Below are 16,608 nucleotides of genomic sequence, written 5' to 3'. Positions count from 1 at the left end.
CATCATCATCATCACCATCATCATCATCATCATCACCCACATCATCATCATCACCATCATCATTATCACCACCATCATCCTCATCATCACCATCATCATCATCAGCATATCATTACCATGTCTGTTATCTGTATTTTTCCATTCGAACTGCGAACATTCTTTAACTTTACTAGAATAGGGGTATTATCTATGTGACTTTGTAACCTGGGAAGTTTTCGTGATGTTACGCAATCTCTGGCTACCTTTGGCATCTGTATCTATAATGACCAAATTTGTAATACCCATGTACGTGGTTCCATACATGAATAGAATGACACAAAGTTCCAAGGCTCAAACAAACAACATAACAAGATCATTATAGATTTTATGTTGCTTTTGTAGCTTTATTTTACAAATTTCCAATTTTGGCAGTTACAAAAGAGACGCACTTCACATCACAATACTTGTCTTATTAAACAGGTATGTACAATTGAGGCCAAAAGTTTGCATACACCCATGGAATTCAGTGAAATTTGTTGGCTTGCCAAACATCGTACAATTTACTATATCTTCATAAATATACTAACATGACAAATTTGGTATCAACTGGTATCACATGATTGGGATGAGATTAAAGTACATTTCAGGTGGAATTTTCTTTGAAGTTAAAAAAATGTAAAATTTGTGCCAAAAATATTCTATCGTTTGTTATATTTTCAAATATACTCATTTGTTTGATATCAAATTCGTCATGATAGCACAATATTTTATAAGATATAGTAAATTTATGATGTTTAACCCTATCTAGGCCGGGGGGGGGGGGCCTCGGAGGCCCCCCTCAACGAATCGCGTGATATTTTCGCCGTGCAAAATTTTTTGACCGCGCCGCTCGCTGACTTTTTACTTTCAAGTCTTGCGCAACTTTTGAGACCAATTTTGCGTCACCCGGGTACATGGTTCCGAAATTACGCAACATTATGTAAGTGCATGTCAGACTGAAAATTGCTCAAAAACGTGATTTCGTGTACAAAGTCAATGCAAATTGTGTTTTCAACCAAAATTCATAAATGTATGATTATTTTTAGTTTTGCTAGTCTAAATGTATTCATTTTATGCTTTTTATGATCACAGAAGAGTCCCCAACAAATTTCATTGAAAAAACAATGAAAAACAAAAGGTCAAAAAAACAAGGAAATACATAAGAAATTGCGAAAAACAATATAATACATAATAAAATGACTTGATATCCCAATTGTTTTCATGTACATTTTCTAAGGATACCACAAAGAGTTTCTATACCAAAAATTAGTACATTTGGAGCTTTATTTAGGGAGTTAGAGGAAAAAGTATGATTTCGCATACTAATTACGCATAAATTAGCATAATCACTTCATAGCGATTCGCATGAAATAAATTACTATACAATCTTGTAGATTATGTCCCAGGCAACCCGCGTGCCAATTTTCGGCGCGATCGCGCGGTCGACGGCCGAGATCTTAGGGGGGGGCCTGGGAGGCCCCCCCCCCGGCCATAGGAACTCCCAAAATACCCCGGCCTAGATAGGGTTAAGTGTCAACTCTTCTTTGAATTTCCTAAGTGTATGTGAACTACTGGCCTCAACTGTATATGCTGTTTGCTAACAAATACAAAATTAAAATCAAAATTAAAATAGGGGGTATGGGATTACATGCAAATGTATTCTTTATATGCCTAGTGGTGTAGAGGGCTCAAGCAATGACAGATAATGCATTTGTGACCTTCCACCCCAAAACCAACAGTAAGTCAATCAAAATGAATATTGATATTTTATTGAGCTTGAAAATTCACTTCTTAAGCTTTGAAGTGATATATAATATGTTAAAATTGACCAATAATTAATAACCACTGCAAGTAATTAATTGAATGCAGAGAAATTCAGCAAGAGCTAAAAAACAAAACATAAGGAGAAAACAGGGTTTGAAGTTTGGGGTTCACTCAAGCATGAGATGTACATACATGTAATCTCAGTGAAACTTCCAGGCAGTCAGAAAAAGTAGTGTCCTAGAAACTCTTGTTATCTTTTCTCGTATTCAACTTTACGAATGCAAATTTTCACAGTATGAAGAGGAAGAATTGCTCTTTCAGATAAGCTTTTATTATCTTATTTTTTGGTTAGCTTTTATTTTTGGTTTTTGGATACTAGATTAATATTTTGGCTTTTTACAGAGAACCTTACCTGGGGACTTATTGGTGGTTTTGGAGTGGTAGGTCACATTTATACTAAAGTCCCTTTTCATAGAGAAAGAGTTCTAAATCAGTTTTATTTAAAGTGCTGCATTTGCTATCAGTAATTTGTACGGTTCCTTTATGCAACATGCATAGCGAGCAAAGCATACAACATAATGGCATGGTGTAAGGGGCCTCCTGGCAAGCTTTTGAATGACGCCTTTAATGATTGGCCCTAAAACTGCTATAATTTTAAGTAAACAACATACATGAAGTCTACAAATTCGACACAATTTATGAAAAAAAAAGATGTTTTATTCATTTTTGTTTTCAAAGCGGCTTGCCATGCACATAACATGGTATGCGCATCAGTTATTAAGAAACCTGAATGCCAGAGCAATGACCTGGCTTGTGTTCTTGAATTGGAAGAAAACACAAAGAAAACTAATCCCTTTACAGAAACTATGCTACAGTGTAGGATCTATCAAAAAATACAATTCTCAAACAAACATAAGGGAATGACCTTCTATCAAAGAGAGCTGCAGTTGCATTGTCAGATTGTCCTAGATCTTCAATAACGAGAGCTTCACGTTGTTTTCAGGATGGACATTTCATGATTGTTTTAACATGCTTTTATTGATTAAGGTATTTAGAAAAAAAAATTATTCTTGAACAAACGACCGAATGTTCTTCTGTCACATATGGTAGCAGATTGCCGTCGATCTTCAGTAATGACTGATTAACCTAGATGTAAAATGTTTCCCAGGTAATTGTTGTATACCAGCTTGGCCTTTACCATCAAGATGCTGTTTTGATGAGTGACCTTTCATAATTTTCACTTTTTCATTCTATGATGTCAAAAATATAAATCTTGATTTAAAAAAAATCAAGGAATAACCTTCTATCAAAGCCACTTGCAATTACACTTACAGACTTTGAATGAAGATAGCCACATGTCATGGTGAGGGTTGCATCCAGTATTCACCCCGTATCATTGAGTGTGAGGATAGATGCAAGTGCCTTGGCATAAGCTGAAATGGAGAACAAAAGTGATGAAAAGTTTGATTACATGAGAACTAAAACAGAATCATAAATACTTTCTTTTCTTTTTTAATTGCAGATTCAAATCAAATCTACCTAAAAATAGTGAACTAATAACAATAGTAACATCTGTATAGCGCTTCATACATTATGTTTTAATGTTAACCATTGCAATTATTCAATTCAATTCAATTTATTCAAATTCATTTTAATAAAAACACAAGATACAATATCAGAGAAATACATAATTGGAAACAAAGTAATTTAATATACATAAATACAAAATGAAATTTGGGAAAATGCCAAAGACCGAAACATCTTGACGAGGCAGACCCCGAGTGCCATCATGGCAATACATACATTGGTATGATGAAACAAAACAAAAGAAATAAAAGACTGGATCAAACTGATACTGTATCTTTTGTTTTAGAATGCCCAAGCGTAAAGCCTTTCTGGAAACGTATTGTGGATTTGATTGATTTAATGTTTAAAGGAAAATTATATCAAACAAAAAATTATTAACAATTGGTTTTGATTTCACACATGAAAAAGCAACCGATATAAACACAGTCCTTGTGTATGCTCAATATGCAATCTATTTGATGTATATGATTACTAATTTTCAAGGTAAACCATACAACAGTTATTCTATGTATGGCATGAATTCAACTATGAGATTCTTTTCGAAGTCATCTCGGATGTTGTCTCTAAGACCCTGGATGTTAATACATGCTGGCAATTGAATGAATAAAGAACCTCTGACACGAGTAAAAAAAAGATACTGACTCAACCATTTATAATTGACATATAGTGGAGCGTTGTGGCCCGGTGGATTAGTCTTCGGACTTTGAAACAGAGGGTCGTGGGTTTGAATCCCAGCCATGGCGTAATTTCCTTCAGCAAGAAACTGATCCACAATGTGCTGCACTCAACCCAGGTGAGGTAAATGGGTACCGGTAGGAAGTAATTCCTTAAAAAGCTGTGTGCGCTATGAACGCCTAGCTTAGCCGGGTAATATAGGAGCGCCTTGAGCACCTAACGGGGTGGATATGTGCACAATATAAATACCCTATATTATTATTATTATTATCAACCATTCATAACTGTCATACCTTTAGGATTCTTGTAGAAGATGCAGTTATTAGCACACGTCTCAGGATTAGCATCCCATACAGATGGTCCACAGGCACACAGGGGTGGAGGAGTGATGCCTAATAACTTGATACGCTCCTTCATCATTGCTCGCAGTGCATGGATAAACCTGTAGAATTATACACACAAAGTCAATTTCAAAAGTAAATTCTACATGTACTGTAGCTGTGGCAACAACACAAGAGGTAAGTAGAAGAAATAACTGGTATCAACTGGTTATTCCTTCTACTCAATCCTTCACCACGATGAACCTCTTCAACATCAACAAGAGTAAGAAAAGAAACCCAAAATGACCACCTAAGAAAGTATTTTCCCAATGAATCCACGATTCTACTCTCGGAGAAATAGAAAATACTATCATGGCATTTTCTGCAAGATAGACATGATTAAGTGTATTGCCTTTCACCATAGATTCCACTTTTTCACAGAACTTTAGTTTGATAAACTTGGGGAGACCTACAATATTTTAACAATTAACCTTCAGTTAAAAAAATGATTGCTTACTGCAACTACTTTACATGTAGTTAAGGTTAAATCCGAAGCCCTGTACAATAATCCTGCTTTGATGCCATCCATGAATATTTACATGACTCTTTCATTTCTTCTTCAGTTGGTTTACGAACATATCTACATGTAGTTATCGATAGTTCTAGCCGATATAAAATTGTTCATTTTGAGTCTGCAATACGACAAAACAGCACTAGGTGACAGCGCCGTTACCACTGTTATCTCCCCATCATGATCACACTGTCATCAACATAACACTCCCAGTGAGAACTGAAGCTTGACAGTCTACTTAATCTCGACCGCTACATCCATACCTCTTTGTTTCTTTGTTCTTCTGTCTCAGTCTGGTCTGTATCCTGTGAATTTCTTCAGCTTCTTCTGCTTCTCTCTGTTTCCTATCGTAGTCCGTCTCTCTCATGATGTCAGGAGGGTGACTCATCAGATGTGATTGGTGCTCTACCTCCTGTCTCTCCTGCTCCTTGGCTTTCTTCAACCTGCAAAATAAAATTCAAAAGTTTTATTGCCACACGTGCCTATAATACAAGCTACATGTAGATGGGGGGGGTAGTCTGCTGTGCAAACCCTTCACTCGAGTAAAGGGTCTGAATTGCAGCCTACTCATGCGTCGTGTACTGAATGCCCTCCTGAATTGAAACAGCAAGTTTTGTACGTGCTAGTCTTTGCGTGGAGACATACTTGTTATTCAAAGTTTCAATCAGGGTCTGTGCCTGCAGACTAATGGGGGGGGGGCGGATGAGATAAAATTTGATGCAGGATTTTGAATCAGCATCAGAAATATACTATGAGGGCAACATTGCCCTGATGACAGCCCAAGTTGCCCTAGAATTCTCAAAATGCGCATGCAACGATGATCGTGATAGGCCATTTCATTTAGCGATTAAACGCTTACCTTTGTGTTACAGGACCCAGGATGCAAATCAGGGCCCTATCTTACAGAGTTAGGATTAATCCGATCGACCTCAACTAAGTGGAAATCTATCTATGTCACATATTTGTCTGCTGTACAGGAAATTTACAAAATGTCCTTTGTAAAAACAGAAGCATGCTGAATTTTTAAGAAAACGATGGATGTATGACAATATGTCATATCTAGAATATATTATGAACATGCATTTTATATGTTGGCGTTGCTGGCTTTCCATAGTTGTGATTAATTGGACCAATTGCAACTCTTTGTAAGATGGGTCCCAGTTTAGTACCTGAAATTAGGCTTGATTATGTTAACACACAATATGCACTGGACAATCAACAATATCAATCCAGAAAAGGACTGGGAGTGTTTCATGAAACAAAGTCAGTGATTTCCAGCGAAAAACTAGCTCTGAGCCAATCAGTTGCTTCGATTTCAGATGCTTACAACTATTTGTTTCATGAAATGCTCCCCTGAAATCAAGCAAAAACCTTGAAGAATGGCATCTCTATACTTACTCCTGCATCTTCTTTTGATGTGTTTTCTTTCTCATGTTCTCTCTGACTTGTTCCCTTTCAATGTCCATGTAGAGTCTCCTGTACATTGAGAACTGCATACCATGCTGCCATAGAGAAAAGTGAAGAGTAAAGTAAGTTCACCAAAAATAAGTATACTCACCCTCTCCTAACCTTTGTTCTCTCACTGACACATGCAGACTTTGCATTCCCTTGTCGAAACTCTCCTCTACCGAAAAACGGTTTGCTGTAGCAGCTGTCAAGACTTGGAATACCATCCCACTTCCAATAAGAAATCCTTCCCATATTCTTGGCTTCAAATCTTCCCTTTTCCTCAATAATCAATTTCCCTTTTTATCTTGAATATTGTAATATTGTGGTTAGTATTGCAAATGTTAAATTATTTTCATACATTGTACGCGCTATGGTACCTTTTTGTTATTAGCGCCTCTAAGCATCCATTATTATTATTATCATTATCAAAATATATTTCATTTCAAGGAAATTATCAGTCAACTTTTGGTAAAAAATCCAACCACAATTATGAGTACAGTACATTATATCTGCACGCATTCTTGGGACCACAAAAATTGGTATGTTAGACTCCAGGGTTGGGCTCAATTACAAGGTACATGATCAATTACATAATCAATTACATTTTTTAGAATACATGTAATTGTATTTGAAATTTTGAAAGGGAAAGTATTTGTAATTGTAATTGAAAAAAATGTAATTGACTTCAATTAATGTTGATTACTTTTAATTACATTCAATTACTTCACAATAAAATTAGTTAACGTACAATTTAATTAATGACCTTTTTCATGTTATCTGCTTCAGCATCTTAGACCCCTGTTACATCTGAAAGTTTCCTACCCGAGACCCGACCGAGTCCACTTGCAACCTTGACTGGATTATTGATGGATTAGCTTCGCGAACGGACCGAGTCCGAAATGTGGTCTGTTTACATCACAGTGTTCATTCCCTCCCCTATCGCCCTATCTGTACTGTTTCGAGCGGCATTCGATTGCTGACACCTTTAAAAGGCGCTCTCGATCTAGGCTCCGAATAATTCGCGCGTGCTAATTGAAGTTAACCGAGATTCTGAAATGCTGATGATCCCAGCAGTCGTTGAAGATATGATCGACTTGAAAAGGATACGGTTAAAATGCTTCTTTTCACTCAAATCAAAGACTTTATCAATCACAATTCACATGTCGCATGCCGCAAAAACATTCGAAGAACGACGGGGCTGGGGAGGGGATAGCGCGCGCTATGACGTAATTTGACAGCTGGCGAACGGACCGAGATAGGTTCGAAAGCTTGTGTGCGTTTACATCTACGAATCGGTGGACCGGGGCCGCCCGATACCTACCCGAGACTACCTCTGGATGTGGTCTCGGGTAGGTTCGCTAAAAGGTGGCCCGAGGTAGGTTTGGGATGTTTACATCTGATTTCTTTCCGACCCGAGGTAGGCCCCGGGCCGGCCCGAGGTAGGGAATCTCTCAGATGTAACAGGGGTCAAAAAGCGTAACAAGCAGAATCTGTGCTCTTTAACAGAAACCATCTTGTCAGCTTCTCTGTAACTTAGAATTATGTTGAAATAGGTGGTGCTAGTAGATACAGAATACAAATTGAATTCATGAATGACTATTATAGAAATTAATTGAAATTGTAACTGACAAAAGTAATTGGTGAATGTAATTGAAAAAAATGTAATTTATTTGAAAATAGTAATTAAACATTTCTTCAATTACATAATTGCAAATGAAGAAAGTAATTGAGCCCAACCCTGTTGGACTCGGCAAAATGCAAAGAAAAACAATTTTTTGCACATTATAGTCTGAATACATGCTTCTTGTGGAAGGTCTAAAGCGGCATCATGTCAAAAAAGAGGGGAGGGGGCCTCATGTGCCCCTTTACCCCCTGGACTGGATCCGTGCCTGTTGAAGAAAACCAAATAAGTGAAAACCTTGCGAATTGTAGTATTAATGGCTTAGCAATGACCCCATCTCAGTTACATGTAACCCTCACCTGTCTTCTAAGCTCTTCAGCTACCACACCTGGGTTGACCTCTGGCACATGACCCTTGACCCCATCAGCCATTACGACATGACCTTTGACATCTCCACCACCATTGTAATGGCTGTAAGGTATATCTTCCTGTGGATCAACTCCGAGGTTTGTCGAGTCAGTCTCAAGGTGAAGACCCTGAAGGTCACCCATGTCTTCTTGGTCCCCGTGTCCATGGTAATGACCTTTGACTCTTGAACTTTGGTGAGGTGACCTCTGAAGTCTGGGGGCAAAGGTCACATGCTTGGACTTTGCAAGCTCTCCTGCTTCTCTGATCTGGTGGTGTGGGTCGCTGCCACTGCTCTCATCATATAGTCCTTCTTCTATAGCATCATGGACAAGTCTTTTATCACTTTCAGTGGTTGCAGTCGTCTCAAGGTCAGTGACCCTAGATGTAGAATCCATTGGATTGCCATCACCTTTGTTTACATAGGTTGCATCCCATATACCACCTGGAACACTATGATGATCAATCTGCAAAGTAATGAAAGCCAACACGAAGAAAATTGAGAAATGGGATACAACTGACTTTGTCACATGAACTGTATTGCAGTACAAGATTGAGCACCAAGAATCGATTCTTCTCAATTTCATTAAATTTTAACTTTACCAGCACAAACTATGCGAAGAATTGCCATTGACAAAAATCTTATTTTAAGTGATACCTACATGTGCATGTACACAAGACATGGCTTTTCTAAAAGGTCGACATTGTACTGTATGTAATTTTTGTGAGCTTGGCACACCCCCGAGGACCGTATTACAAATGTTGTCAGCACTAACTGACCTGTCAGATCTGACAATTTCAGAGATATCCTTTGACTGGCTGAAAATCACTGGTCACCTACTGTTACCAAGTATGGTAGCAGTCAGAGAATGGCAGCTTGTCTATATTGACAACTTTCACTACACTGCCAAGGGCCCCGTAACATAATGCTTAGCGATTCATCATGGGGCTGCGTTTAAAATTGATCATACATAATAATCGATGGAATCAATGTGGAATACTGCTCCATAACCAATAGTTTTTCTTATGTTGTGGGGCCCGTTTAATAAAGCTGTTTTGTATAAAGTTAAGAGCGACTTTAGAAATGACTGGCAAACCTATCTTACTCACTAAACCATAGCTACCAAACAGTTTGGTGTATACCATTTACCACAAGAAAAGATCACTAGTCGTTCTTAAAATCATTCTTAAGTTTTCTGAACAGCTTTATGAATCACTCACCTGGATTGAATGCATGTGAAACTATAGTGTATGAGAGTATTGACCAGTTCTATTGAATAAAAATATTCTTCATACCGTATGAGCATTCTTTACCTTAGGCTTGATTGCCAGCTGTTTGGCAGCCAAATCACGCTTAGCCTTCTGCACCAGTCTCCTTGTCATTCCAGCCTGTTCTCTGACCTGCTGCCCAACACCCAGTCCCCTATCACCTTGTCCATCACTCCCCCAGGCATCTGGGGTCGGCTTGGGAGCATCCCGGCCTATGGCATGGGGCTCACTATTCTGGTAGATACAGGTGTCTTTGCGATGAGAGAGGATGTTGGCCGAGGGTGTAGTGCGATGGACGACCCGACCTTGCAAATTCACCTGAGTGAGAGGAATATAAACGATAGGAAAACAATTTTCAATTCAATTCAATTTCAACATGTACATGTACTGTATATCACATCTTTTTTAGTCATCATTCATTTGTATATGACACTTTTGATTTAATCAATATCATTACCATTTTAAGCAATGCTTCCTAATTTCAAAAAAGTAAATGACCAAATCCACTTTTTTTCTTTACTCACGACTCAATGCATCAAGGTAAGCTTTACAAGTTTATGGAAAATGTATGGTAAAACTTCATTACCGCCCAGGGTAAAAGATAATAAGACAGAATTGCAAATTCATGCTTAACTGTTTCTACCAGGTGTCACAAACTAAGTAGCCAGTTGAGATAGTGATTCATTTAATCAAACAGCCATCATTTTTGTATGCCTTTTTTGGTTTCTCCAAACTTTCACCACACTCTTTACATTATTTTTACCCTTTTAATGTTGAAGCAAGGTTGGTCTCCGTTTTCAGATGCAAATACAGAAGGATCCTAAAGTGAAAAAAATACAATAAAAACACTCACCGCTTGAAAAGACTCTTGGAGTTGTTTCTGTTTTTTAATCCATTGCAGTTCCCTGACCCTTGACCTTACTTCCTGTCTGAACTTTGCGAGCTTCGCTTCTTTCTCTGCTTGTATCAAATGCAGGCGTTCTTCCTCATATTGGGCTGACACCTTCCGGGTACACAAAATGTACAGTATTAGCAATAAATAAAAAAGATGTAAATAAAATTCAAATGGTCACAAGATTAGGATGAGCAGGTAGCAATGAAAGATGAAACTGGAAATGACATTTTTCCCTCAACAGGAAAGTGAGCACAAAGCAACAAGGAGTGCAAACATAAGTGTTATTATTCTATAGGTCTAAAGATAAGTACGGTAACCTGAAACAAAGTTTAATTTTCCAATTCATTTTTTTCTTCAAAATTTGTGATTTTCACATTAAATATCACTCACAATACATTTTTACATGCAATTAAGTTGCTTAAAAACATCCTAAACTTACATACAATGAATTCGCATATTACCACCAATGTTAAACACAGTAATAAACAAATTTTGTACAATGTTAAACGTCATAATTTGATTTTAGTTGTAATTTTTAATAGCAAGAAAAGTAATTAAAAGATATGAGTTGCAGAAATGCATTATAACATAAGAAATAAAATATGTTAAAATTATCACGTGTAATATCATTTGACATAAACTAATCATACATTTTAGACATATATCTAATTCACATATTATTATTAATGTTAAGTACAATAATAAAACAGATTTTGTACAATGCTAAATGTCAGAATTTGATGTATGTTGTAAATTTGAATACCAACAAAAATAACAACGGATATGGGTTGTAGAAATGTACTATAGGTTATTGTGATTATAATGTTAACATTATTAGTTATCATTATCAGTCACAATACATTTTTACATACAATTAAGCTTCATAAAATTCTCATATTTTAAGCACTTATGTTTTGAATTTAGTGATTGGATTTTAAAAAGTTATCGACAAAAGACATATCTTGAAAGTTTGTGTTTATTGCATGATTTGTAATGGGATTTATGTGAAAAACCAAAAAGCAGATATTTTAATTTGTTTGGGTGACTTGATCAAGTGAAATTTTCATGTAAAATCGCAAAATGTATCTCTTAAAACATATTTCCATTTTATATCCTCTATATCATAACTGCTATGGGGCATATTCATTTATATTGGCTAGCAATGAATTGGAATAGTGATAGGTGCATTTTTGTCATTATGTGTGCGTTTGTGGGTGTGAGACGGACGGGGAATGTTTTTAAAATGGTGCTCTGTCAGTGGTTAAGTGTATTTTTAATAAATTGGATACTAGTTTTTAATAATTTTTACAAGAAATTTCTAATGTGGTATCCGATTTGTATTAAGTCAATTTATGCATGCGATAACATGATAAAGACAAAGTGAAGTGAAAGTTCATCTCGTTTAACTTTTATGATTGGGTCCGGGGTATTGGGTCGAGATAAGAGGTTTGTAGGATGGTCATTTACTTTTTAGTTAATGCTGATGTAAATTTGAAATGTTGTCGAAATTTGACGATTGTAACTATTGTGTTATTTTTATGGGGATTTTATGAATGATGGAATCATTTTATCATGGTGTTTGTCTCTCGATTGTCATTTAGAAACCTTTATGTATGATTGGCATTGTGTTGATATTTTCTAATTCAGTCAGTTATGAAATTATTTAGTCTTGTGTGAATTGATTTAGATGTAATTTGGACATGATTTGTAAATTCATTTGTGAATAATTGTAAATATTGATGTTATTATGTATGAGATAAATGTTAAATGTAATTTAATGAATGACATCACTACCTGCCCGATATTAAGCTTACACCTGTCCGCTCTGTGGCACCAACGGAGATCGTGCCCACACCATCAAGTACTGCCCCGTTAACAAGGCCAAGGAGGATGTAGTCGTACCAGGTACCATCGGACAGACCATTATTCCCTTCTCCTTTACTATATCTTCTTTTTCTTTTCTGCTATCTGTGCCCACCTTCATTTTTTCTCCCATCTCCTTTTTCTCATCTTTCTGACTTTCTCCACTTTTATCATGGAATAATTTTGTTTAAAAATTTGAATAGCATTTTTGGTTATAAGAAAAAAGCTCTCAACTACAAAGTAATGTACAGTCCTATGTAAACATATGATATACAAAAGACTTCATGCATAGCAGTCTTTCAAAAATATGGAACAAAACAGGGAAATTATAAATCTCCTTTTGGTGCCAACAATGGTCGCATGTCATAAGGTGGTCCAATTTTACGAACAGGGTAAAAATGTTCAATTTTTCTTTAACATGTTATAGGTATACCCATCCGTCAAATAATGATTTTATCCTAAAATACTTTTATTTTTCTTAAAATGACTAATTTATATCTAATTAATAGATTGATATCAATGTCAATTTGAATTTTCAAATGCATTTTTCTCAAATTGGACCTTCTGCACATAAAATGGTGTAAAAAGTCAATACTAAATTGGATCACCCTAGTAGTTTGCAGTTGTATTATTTGAACATCAATGCTTACATCCATAACAAAAAAAATGTTAATCTATTATAGCATGCATAAATTACATCTAATTTTAGTGTCCTAGTGATGTTTGATTTCGCAATCTTTTCAAAAGTGTAACTCTTGCCCTTACAATGTACATGCCTTGTAATTTCACTACACCATAAATAGAAAAAAGTTTTTTGCAATGATACAAGACTATAAAATATATGAGGTTTACAAAGTTAATAATTTTTTGTTAAATTTAGGTAGGTTAAAGATTGGAGCTAACATGCACAAACTTGTACATGTAGCTTATTCTTGAATATTAAATTTTAGTTTTTGTTCAATGATTTTTATCTATAAATTGTTCTTCAAAACGGCATTTTGTAACATTTTGCTAATCGAAGGTACGTCATAACAAAGCGGTTCAAGGGTCAGACCTATTGTATTTGCTTTGTTGACAAAACGGATCGAGGGATCTACATGAGATTTGTCTGGTAAGAAACCTTCAATTTTTCACCTTTTTATTAACCAACTTTTTTAACCTTCATATGCATTAGGCGTATGAAGGTGTAAAAATAAATAAAATCAAAAAAATTTACGTGATTTCTATCTACAAAGATGGATGTCCATCCTAGGAAAATTCATCTTTGTCTCTATGGGAGGCAGTTCAAGGCTCCATGATGAGAAGTATAGGCCTATAACATTAAAAAATATCATGGAGTCCTCAAAGCTAGTTCTTACGTAGAGTGGTTCTACGTTTTTAAGTAATTGCGAAATTCAAAATGACTATTTCAAGAAACAGGCCCCTGGCCCGGCCCTGATCTCCTATAATACATGAAAAAAAAACATATAAGAAAAGGATAAATGAAAAGAAAAGATATGAAACAAAAGAAGAAGAAAGGTCTAATTTATTGAAAATAAGAGAGAAAAGGGGAAAATGAAAAAAATAGTTTAAAAATCAAAAAGAAAAAAATGAATAAGATTTAACTCAAATTAATACTTTTGAAACTGAAAAGTGAAAGAAGGTATCATTTATCATATTCCTGAAAGCTGCCTAAGGCAAAATTAGTCAATTCTGACTGGTTTCCATCAAAAGTCAAAACCAAGGAAAGAAGAAGCTTTCACTGTCAACAGGGCTCGACACTAGCGGCGGTCCGACGGTCCCAGACCGGTAAAAATCGCTGTCGGGCCAGTAGATTTTCAGAAATTGGAAGATTTACTGGTCCGACATGACCAGTAAAAAATATCATTGTCGGGCCAGTAATTTTTCCAAAAATAGCAAGATTTAAGGGTCCGACATGACCAGTAATAAAAACCATTGTTGGGCCAATAACTTTTCCAGAAATGGTCAAATTCACAGCAAACCATTTCCCCCCGTTAAATTCTGCCATTCACACACAGAATACACACAGAATGAATCGCACGTAAGTGTTACTAGAGTACTATACAGCATGCATACAGTGTACATGTAGTCAGCCACACAAATTCTCCACTGGCCGCACGAACGAAGCCTGGCTAAACTCTGGCAGAAATCTCTCACAGAACTGTCAAAATTCAAGGTTCATACTCATGAAAGGCTCTTATAATGTCCATATTTCCTAAAAATTGGAGCAACTCTGTCATTTGTAAGCAGTAAAAGGAGAAATTTTCACTTCTGTTTTGGTTCAAACAGATCGGGTTTCGGGTGATATCGTCTGAATACATAATAGCCCCACATATGCATTTATGTGTGTGTTGATACACTTGGTATCTGACTTTCTTTCATAGCTATTTTAATTGAGCCAAAAAGAAACTGATAAATTATTTATGATAATAGTTTTCGCTTTCTTCCTATCTTTCTTTCCTTCTTAATCTTTCTTTGTTTTTTTCCCTTGATTTTTTTTGGTTACTGTCTTTCTTTTTTAATTTCCCTTTTTTCTTTAATTCATTTTCTCTTTCTATCCTTTTATAAAATATTTTCTCTATTTCCTTTTTCTCTTCCTTTCTTTCTTTCTGATCTTTTCTTTTATAGTTTTTGAGTCCATCCATCCTATATTCATCTCTTCTCTTCTTCCTTTCTTTCCTTCCTTCTTTTTACCCCTTCTTCATTCTTTGTTACTTTCTTTGTTTCTTTCTTCCATCCATTTCTTTTCTCAGCCCTTTCTTTCTTACATTCATTCCTTCTTTTCTTCTATCTGTCTTGTTCTTTCCTTTTTGCCTTTGTTAATTATATCCTTTTACCTTTACTTTCTTTTTTTTTTGACTGCTTGCTTCCTTCTCTCCTTTCTTTCATTCCTTCCTTTCTTTGTCTCTTGGTCTTTCTTTTTTATTCCTTTCATCTATTCTTTTACCTTTTCTTTTTTTATAATTGCTTGCTTCTTTCCTTCCCTTCCTTCCTTTATTTATTTCTTTCCTTCTATCTATCATTTTACCTTTCCTTAATTCCTTCCTTCTTTCAATCTTTTCTTTCTTTTGTCCGTCTTTCCATCTCTCCTTTTACCCTTTCTTTTTATTGCTTCTTTCTTTCCTTTACAACTTTCTGGATTTGTTCTTTCTTTCTGTATTGCTTGCTTCATTTCCTTCCTTCATTTCTTTTTTTTTCTTTCTTTCTCATATTTGTTTCTTCTTTATTCCTTCCTTTCCTTCTTTAGTTCTTTCTTTTTTTTCTTCCTTCACATCTATCCTTTCTTTACCTTTTTTCTTCCTTTCTTTTATTCTTTCTTTCTTTCTTCATTTCTGTCTTGCTTTCTTTTTGTCCTTCATTTCCTTCATTTTTTTTTGGGGGGGGGGGGTAACGAAAGGCTAGAAAAATAAACTTGCGCCTATTCTTAATGTTTTCTTTATTTTGGGGGACCAGTAGATTTAGGTTCGGACCAGTAAAAATTTGAAAAACTGGGTATCTACTGGTCCGACATGAATAGGTTGGACCAGTAGAAAAAAAGGATTAGTGTGGAGCCCTGCTGTCAATAACCAAAGACAAAGTGGCCAAATCGTGGTTTTGGCCTTTGTTTGGGAACCACTCGTAGATTTGTGTACGCGCATTTGTGACAAAGTGAATGGAGGTGGAAATGGGGAACCGTGCATGATGTGACTGAATGAATAAAGCGCTGCTGTATGAAGTGAACGGTGGTTCCTAATATCACGATAATGCCGACAAAGTTCCAAACATCAATCAACTCAAACATGGGATCTGCTCGAGCCCCGGCCAAGGCCCATTTCCAACACAGCCATGGCTCGCCAGTCATCCCGGCGGCCGGCCCGACCAGACCCCGTGCGATGCCGATGGAGCTCGTGTACCGTACGGTACCGTTTATACCTGGAACATCGCAAAAAATGCAAACTTACCACGGCTGGGAATGCGTCATTATCATTTTGTGGACAATGCTCAACCCAAGCACCAACTGGAACAATTTCATTCGGTCGTCTGTCAAGGATCCGCTGTGTTTGGCGGTGAAATTTACTATTTTTCGGTCTAGAATTCATTTTTTAATTCGACCCAGCAGCGCAGTCGAAGCAAACGTTAAACTCGAATGTTGTGTTTTCAAATTTAGCGCATATCGATCGAAAGATCGATT

The 16,608-nt window shown here is 36.3% G+C and overlaps 1 protein-coding gene across 1 annotated transcript; it reads right to left on the bottom strand.

Moving 5' to 3' along the window:
- Window positions 1-1,513: 1,513 nt before the first annotated feature.
- LOC121420413 lies at window positions 1,514-16,553 on the bottom strand. Its single transcript, XM_041615040.1, has 8 exons — window positions 16,379-16,553; window positions 10,533-10,682; window positions 9,725-9,997; window positions 8,365-8,877; window positions 6,334-6,437; window positions 5,199-5,378; window positions 4,338-4,486; window positions 1,514-3,215 (listed from the first exon to the last, which is right to left on the bottom strand). Exons 1-8 carry the CDS (start codon window positions 16,514-16,516, stop codon window positions 3,166-3,168), a joined length of 1,557 nt encoding a protein of 518 aa, XP_041470974.1. The 5' UTR covers window positions 16,517-16,553; the 3' UTR covers window positions 1,514-3,165.
- Between the last annotated feature and the right edge of the window lie 55 nt (window positions 16,554-16,608).

Source organism: Lytechinus variegatus, chromosome 8, assembly GCF_018143015.1.
Source record: "Lytechinus variegatus isolate NC3 chromosome 8, Lvar_3.0, whole genome shotgun sequence".
NCBI classification, from domain to species: Eukaryota; Metazoa; Echinodermata; class Echinoidea; order Temnopleuroida; family Toxopneustidae; genus Lytechinus; species Lytechinus variegatus.
The sequence above is the reverse complement of the archived record's forward strand: the minus strand, read 5'-3'. Positions and strand labels throughout refer to the sequence as shown.

Excerpts from the sequence above, each read along its gene's own strand:
- LOC121420413 (XM_041615040.1), bottom strand. The coding sequence starts at position 16,516 with ATGAATTCTAGACCGAAAAATAGTAAATTTCACCGCCAAACACAGCGG. Across the intron at positions 10,683-16,378 it reads ATGACGCATTCCCAGCCGTG|GTGTCAGCCCAATATGAGGA; the intron begins GTAAGTTTGCAT and ends TGTACCCGGAAG. Across the intron at positions 3,216-4,337 it reads CTTCTACAAGAATCCTAAAG|CTTATGCCAAGGCACTTGCA; the intron begins GTATGACAGTTA and ends TCTCCATTTCAG.